The 8,232-nt window shown below is 31.7% G+C and overlaps 1 protein-coding gene across 2 annotated transcripts; it reads right to left on the minus strand.

Moving 5' to 3' along the window:
* Positions 1-603: 603 nt before the first annotated feature.
* On the minus strand, positions 604-4,223 carry LOC114370457 (trihelix transcription factor PTL-like). Of its 2 annotated transcripts, XR_003657837.1 has the most exons (3): positions 3,571-4,223; positions 939-2,291; positions 604-770 (listed from the first exon to the last, which is right to left on the minus strand). XR_003657837.1 is itself a non-coding variant. In XM_028327817.1 (2 exons), the coding sequence occupies exons 1-2, from the start codon at positions 4,056-4,058 to the stop codon at positions 995-997; spliced, it is 1,785 nt and encodes a 594-aa protein (XP_028183618.1). In that variant the 5' UTR covers positions 4,059-4,223; the 3' UTR covers positions 604-994. The 2 variants fall into 2 exon arrangements, 1 of the variants encoding a protein (XP_028183618.1); XM_028327817.1 differs by having other exon boundaries at positions 604-2,291.
* Between the last annotated feature and the right edge of the window lie 4,009 nt (positions 4,224-8,232).

The raw sequence follows: 8,232 nt of genomic DNA on the forward strand, positions 1-8,232 counted from the left end.
TTGTTTAAAATTCTGTTTTAAAATTTCAAAATTTTAAATTCTTCACAAAAAAAACATCCAAACAATAAATTCTAGATTACAGAAATTCAAATTCTCTGATAAATTATTTTTCTTAGTTAAAATTCTCTATCCAAACATACTCTAAGGATTTGGTGTCAGCAACTTCGAGCATATTTATATAAATATATGGGAGGTTTTATTAATCAGACAATTGATGACAACTTAAAAATTTGCAACTATTTTACATAACTTGGTAAATTAAATTGTTGAGTTATTTGATCTGCAAAGTGAACTAATTAAAAAGAAAGAAAGAAAAAAAGAGGAAGAATATACGGCCATTTATTAGCACCCTAATCTGAACTATTGATTATCTACAATGTAAACAAATGGCACGATTCTTCTTTAATTTTAAATCAAAAGCTATTTCATAATGAGAAAAAAGGACCTGGTTTAATGCATAAACGAGCACATTAATCTTCTTGTTCATACAAATATTTACAGAAAAACAAAGGGAAGAAATTACTACCTCAATTTACCCACCTTCAGTTTACAAACACCAAAAACCTGCACTATTTAACACTAGAAAGAAGCACCGGGAAGGAAGGAGAAAAACAGTGATCAATTAACTGATGCAAACATCATTGAATTTGCAACATACTAGGTAATACAATGTCGATTCCATTTGCATGCATAAAAAGAAAAAAGAAACTCACCTGAAATTGGTGTCATGTTCCAACACGCAAGTGAACTTTGTCACTTCGCCTCCCTCACTAAAATATATAAATTCATGAAGCCATTATTTTTCTCATAAATGCCCCATAAATATATATAATAAACCCTTAGTTAGCTCTTGCTTACATGATATAGCACGTCTCATATACTAATTGTCAAATATGATATTCAATTTTTTTATATTTTGATGTGATGTGAGATTTTACCTTATATTTATACTTCAACACTTCTTATACGAGTCATTAACCATACTTCAATTCACTCAATGATTTTGATTTTCTTTATTGAGCTTTAAGCCATAGTTCTCCCACAAGTTTCCACCCTGATCAGCACCCATCAGGAAGGGAAAGCAACTATCAGAAGGAACAACATTTCCAACAATATTGGATTTTGAAGGTGAAGAAGAACCATTATTTGTTTGAAGCCTCTCAATCTCTTTCCCTTGCTCATTGACATCATCATCACAATAGGCACTTCCTTGATCGTATAGAGAAGATTGTTGTTGATCCTCATGATTGTTCTTGAAGTAAAAGCAGTTTCTAGATAAGTTTTCCTTGCGATTCTTGCTATTCTTCTCTTCCTTGTTGATACTTTCCCATTTCTCTTTGCACATCAAAGCACTCCTTTCGTAGCCAAAATCAGCCATCTTTGTTGCTACTACATCCCATGAAACCTCTTCTGAAATTTCACTATATGGAAACCTTGTCTCCATCTCAGCTCTCAGCTGTTCAAGTCTTGTGATCTCAGATTCTTGCCAGCTATCAGCACCTCTGATAACATTACTGCTGTTCAAAATTTCACTCTCATCTTCGTTATTCTGGTTTTGAACTTCAGCTGCAGTCATTACATTTATAGTACCCTCAGGATCAGTTTCAACCTTCATTATTTCTCTTCCAGTTAACTTATGCAAAGCCTCCATCAAAGCAGCATCTCTTGCTTCAATCCATGCTCTCTCTTTGGCCCAGAACTTTTGCTCCCTCTCTAACCTGTTTGCCTCTTGCTTCCTCCATTCTTCCTCTCTTAGCATTCTCTCCTTCTCCTTCTCTTCAAGTGTCTTCACAAGCTTATCCAACCACTCCTTTTGCTTCTCCACCAGCTTCCTCATTTGTGAGTCAATGAAGTCCTTTATCTTCACCTTCCAACTCCTCCCACTCTTCCTCTTTATCCTCTTCTCCATGGACTCATTCTCCATACTGTGATCATTGCCATCATGACCTTCAGATGTTGATGTGTCAAAATTAGTGGAGTTAGTGAGGCTGAGGCTATCACAATGCCTGTTGTTGTTGTTGTTGTGAGATTGAAACTTATTATTATCTTGATTTGTTTGAGAAGGGCCTTGAAAATGAATGCTGCCAACAACAACATTGGTTTCTGGGACTGAAACTGTGTTACTATTTTCTCCATATAAGGCTTCAAGTTGACGAAAGAATCTGTAATGCTTCCCATCATGCCTTCCTGCCTTACCTTCTTTTGTCTTCTTGTAATATTTGTACAAATTCTCAAACTTCTCTCTGCATTTTTTCCCACTCCTTTGATATCCATGTTCTTCACACATGATCCTATGATCACCACCAGCACAATCAAAAACTAAATGGGTATGGAAGAAATTAAACAACAAAAGACTATAACAATTGATAATCCATCATTGATATGAATAGAACCCTAGTTTTCAAATACCCACACCCCCCATGTGACGATCAGGGTTGTTCCTTCATACACTCTCACTATTGTTTCTTACACTTTCTATTGTATTATGAAAAATCTATTCTAAAATACAGATTACATTTTGCAAAGGATTTTTCATAATAATATAATGAGAAGTATATGGAACAATTAATAATGAGAGTGTAGAAAATTTTAACAGATGATGAGTTTTAGGAATTAATTAATTAATTAATAATTTTTTGCAATGCCATGCAGTGATGTTTTTAGGTTGTTGGTGGCAAGCAAAACAAAGCATGCCACATTGCAATTGGCATAGAAATGAGGCTTCGGAGGACGAGCCTAAGCTTGGTGTCATTTCATACGATGGAATCAGAAGACAACAGGTGCAAATGTATTGGAATGGTCAATGAATTTTCAACCACAAAAAAAAAAAAAAAAACAAACAAACAAACGAAGGGATCAAAATCTTGCACCTAAAAGACGGGTACAAGATTTGAAAAATGGAAAACGAGACACTGCTAGGAACCCGTACTAGATACATGAACATAATGCTTTTAAGTACAAAATCAATAATCGCAAATTGAATATAATAGATAAATTGATAAACAGCTTTTGCACACTGTATAGTCACTTCCAACCAAAGAGAAGGGTTAACAAAAATTAATGCATACCGCTACATGTCATAGTTTTTTCCAAAACTCCCTAACAACAAAATTAACGTCAAGTCCATCCATGTCATCTCACAATCAACTAAATCGCGAAACCACTACATGTGCATCGAATTTAGTAGACTGCCCTTATTCCCCCCCCCCCCCCCCCCCCCCAAAAAAAAAAAAATCCAATTTAAACAGACTACATACAGACAATTATAATTTAAAATTATCAACTTGAATACACAAAAATTGAAGAGAGAATATCAAGTATTATAAAACAAGAAGAAGAATAACTAAAATTACTCTTTATTGGGATAAATTTCTTCATCAATACTTAAAAAAAACAAAAAGAAAATGAATTAAAATTTTCTCTTTCACTTGGTTAATGAGAGTCTATAAGTTACAAACCTAAAATTGACTTATACAGTTCATTTGGAGAAAGTTTTTAATCAATTTTATGTAGTTTGCGTTAGAGAAGTTAAAGGAGAGAATTTCTAAGAGAATAAAGCTTGCATTGTACCTAGAGACTTCATCCCATAAGGGTCCTTTGTGATTAGCCTCTTTGAATTTAGGGTCCAAGCGAGATCTGATCTCAAGGAGAGTGAGAGTCTCTTGTCTGGGCCATCTTCCAGTGAAGGGGTCTCCACCGATGCAACCTGCACCCTCAGCGGCATCAAAGCCGCAAGTAACCGGTGGAGTGGGTAGGGTGATGGTGGTGGTAGCAACAGCAGAATCATGGGGTGTGGAAGCAAAGTCGTGAAGGCCAGGTGGCATTATGTCTCGACCAAACATCATAACCTCGAAGTGCTGTTGTTGTTGGGGATGATGAGTAGGTAAAGGAGTGAGATTACGGTGGTGGTGGCCGGGGAAAAGCTCCTCCGTGGGGTGCGGCGGCATGGAGGGGAAGGTGGTATGGGCCGGCCTCGGCCCGTTATTCACCACTTGCCTTAGATCGTTCATGCCAAAGTGATGATGGTGGTGCTGATGCTGATGATCTTCCATTTCCATGAATGGGACTTGAGAGAGAAAGAGAGGGTGTGATGAATTGGAAATAAGGAGAGAGAAAGAGAGAGAGTGAAGAAATTAGAGAGGGAGAAGCGGCAGAGTCGGATCCTGTCGTGCAGGAAAAAGCTCAAAATTTAAGCTGAGGACTATGGTCCCATGTCCAAGTGTATGCTTCTGATGGTGCGTATTATATGTATGTATGAGAATGAATGAGACTTAAGAGAGAGAAAGAGAGTGACACTGTGTGTGTTTATATTATAGTACGAGAGAAAGAGAGCGATTTTATATTTATTTCTCTTAAATAAATTCTCGTATTTAAATTTTGTAATGTAAAAATAATAATTAAGATGAGAATTTTATTAAAATTGATCAATTAAATTTTTTGACAAGAATTAATAATCGAAAAATCTAATGAATATTCTATATAAAAAATATAATAAAAAATACTATTATATATATATATATATATATATATATATATATATATATATATATATATATATATATATATATATATATGTTTGTGTGTGTTTGATGGAGTGTTTGGGAGTGTTATCTGTCTATTTGGCCTTTCACAGAACAATGCTGCTTCCTTCTGTGTCTTTGTTCAGAACAGTGTGGGGAGTGGGGTTCGAGTGCTTGGGAGAAGCCACCAAAAGGGTCTAAGCCCTAAGCCACAAACAGAAGAATGTGTATATAATTATATTATGTATCATTATGTGGTGTGGCGTGACCTATCAAATTGGAAATTTTGGAGGGCGACAAAAATGAATGTTAACTAACTATTGAAATTGGAATATAATAGCATGCAATAGTTTTAAAAAGTAAAAAAAAAAAACTTAAAGTAATCTTTAATTTTAAGTATTTATATATGAAATTACATGCTAAATATATTTATTTCTCATGGGAAAACATGAAAATGGTATTTTGAGTAAATATATCCACTTCACATGAATATATATGATGAGTTAATTTTTTTGGCATCCAAAAGCAAAAAAGGAAATAATTTATTACAATTTTTATACTTATAATATACTGTAAGACATATTTTTTTCAATAAAATATTATCACACTCTCAGTCATTTAAAATTAGTTTTAATGTTAAAAAATTATTATATATATATATATTCTTAAAATAAAATCAAAATTATAAAAAATGATTGTGCAAAATTTATCCATTCAACATATTTAAAAATAAATAAGTTTAATAATTAAATTGAATTAAATTTTGTGATGAAAAGTTATTATAAAAATTATTTTATTAAATTTGATAAGTCTTTCTATTTAATTTGAAATAAACTAAAAACATGCATGTGTTTTTAGGGTGCCAATGAAAGCTTGAAACGAGGCTGCTAAAAGTGGGATGACGAATGGGAGACAGCCAGTTTACGTTGCTGACGCGTGTATAGTGCCTGGGATGCTACCTTTTTGAATTTTGGTAATGATTCACTACAACCCATCACAAATTAACCATGCTTCTTTCAATTTATTTTTAAATAGTTATTTAACTTTTTCCCTACTTATAATTTAAAAAACCTTTTTCTTACCTTCAAATTAATTAGATCATGTATTTACCTTTGTGGAAGTTTTGATTTTATTGTTCAGTAAACTGAAGTCTCTATAAATGTTTGCAAAAGTAGCAAGTTTATTAGTGTAAGAGCTATTTTAATTTTTGTTGATGTGTTGCAATCAGAGAAGTCACTTTTCAAAATGACTTTGTGTAATCTAATAGGAAATTAAAATAAACCTTGACAATAATTTAAACAGGAACCCCCATGCTCCATATGATCGAGTACTCTCATTTCTCATTAAATGTTTCATCCATGGAGTATAGTTTGTCCTTTTGGCCAAATATTTAAAAGATAATCTAAGCATTGCAATCAATTCTTATTCTATTTTTTTTTCAATCATCATTAACAAAAGGGCTAGAAACAAGATATTTCACCACAAAATAATCTCAACAAACCATGGACTAACTTCTTACCTGAATCCTAGAATTAATTTATCGAGCCTTTCAAATATCTCACTAGTTTTAATAACTATTTTATCTAATTAAACAATTTGATTCGGAAAATTTGCTATTGGTCAACTTATAATCTAAGCAAAGGCAAAATAGTTATTGAAACTAGTTAGATATTGGAAAGGCTTGTTAAACTAATTCTGACATTCAGTCAAAATTAGAATGGAAGCGAGCAAATTATGATATATTTTTTGTATCGACATGGTTACTTAATTGAGGTATAGAGTTAGACCATGATGAGCGTTGGAGAATTTAAAGGTTTTTTAATGTGATTTTATTGTGGAAGCTTCTGTTTCTTGCTCTCTTGTCAATGACGAGGAAAAAGAAATAGAACAAGAATTGATTAAAAATGTTTATATTGTTTTTCAAATATTTGGTCAAAAAGGAATACCATACTCCATGGGGGTGAAGTATTTCACGAGGAAGAGCCAAGTGGAGCGTGAGGCGTTCTTGCTGCTATTGTCAAGGTTTATTTTCCCTTCTAGATCACACTAATCTATTTTGAGAAGTTTTTTTCTTTATTGCTATACATAAACCTAAGATGAATAAAGTAGCTCTTGCACTTGCTATTTTAGCAAGTATTTACTAAACAAAATTAAAATTGTCATAGAGGTTGAATACGTACTTTCTTCTCTTCTTCATATTTTCTTTGGCCATGACTACGCTAGTTACCGACACATGGCAGTTTTAGATTGGTGAACATTAAGAGATATTCAAGTTGGGGTGGAGGATTTGAGTTTGGGGGTTGTTTGAGTGGTGGAAACCTATATGATGGGTTAATGGAAATGATAATGGCATTGACAAACTTGAAGCACACGATGAATAAGCTCCAAATCTAGTTTGAGGCCCTCCAAATTAAGCACCAATATGTGGGACCCTTGCATAATTGAAAACCTCTCCAAAGAGAGGCTTAAATTGGAATGTGGAAAGCATTAGTTATTTTATACTCATTAAATTAATAAGGATTAGTTATTCACTCCAACACTATGCAATTCACGTAATTAAAAAGAGAGAAATCTTACTAATTCTTTCTTACAACAATGCATAATTGTTTAATTAAGTTATTTATCTTAAATTTGTGAGTATTACTTACAATTTTAAGGAGACTTAAAAAGTTTTATACAAATTTACTTTAATGTTAAAGTTGATAGAGTAAATGTTTAACTTGAATCACATTTAATTTTATAATTAAAAAAAATAATTCTTTACTTGATAAAAATAAATTAAATAATAGTTACTTATATAAGCAACTCACTTATGTAATGTATTATTAACTCATCTACTTCAATAATAAAAATTTGTTAAATAATGTTATTTAATTTTAAACAACTCATAAAACACTAACATTAAAATACTCTTAGCTCACACTCAATAAAAAAGAGTATTTTTCAACGAGTGTTTGTTTAATTAGAAATCTCCCAAAAAATGATGGCTTAAATTAGGAATAGAAAATGTTGGTTATTCACACCAACACTTCACCTTCCCAATTGGCTCGATTCAAATAATTTCTTTTTTTAAAAAATCATAACAATATTCAAGCAATAACAAGATGAAACAAAATTTAAGCATAAAACTCCAACATCAAAATTCCAACATCAATAATAAGAATACAAAGAAAAATTTCACCATCAAGATTCAACTGAGAACAATGAACAAAATTTCAGCATAAAAATTCAACTAAGAATAATATCAACGTTCAACTAAAAACAATTTCAAAATCAACTAAGGTTACAAAGCAAATTCAACTAAGAACATAGAGCCTAATTGAAACTTCAATAATTAAAACAACAAATCAGAGGAGAATTCAACTAACAATACAGAGCATGTAATTGAAATCACAAAACCCAAAATAATATAAAGTAGAAAACAATAGAATTAAAATAAATCAAGGAGTTATTTATGGTGGATACATACATATATATATATATATATATATATATATATATATATATATATATATATATATATATATATATATATATGATCAAATTAAAAATACCGGTTAAAAAACTTACACCTGCACCATAATTTAATTTAGTTTTAATTTTAAAGAATTTTTTTTTCTATCAGTTGCTGTAAAAATTGTTTTAAATAAACCATTTGATAAATTATTAAATGAGATGTGCGTGTATGAATTATTTGAAAGTTATTGAATGA

This window comes from Glycine soja, chromosome 10 (assembly GCF_004193775.1).
Source record: "Glycine soja cultivar W05 chromosome 10, ASM419377v2, whole genome shotgun sequence".
Lineage (NCBI taxonomy): Eukaryota > Viridiplantae > Streptophyta > Magnoliopsida > Fabales > Fabaceae > Glycine > Glycine soja.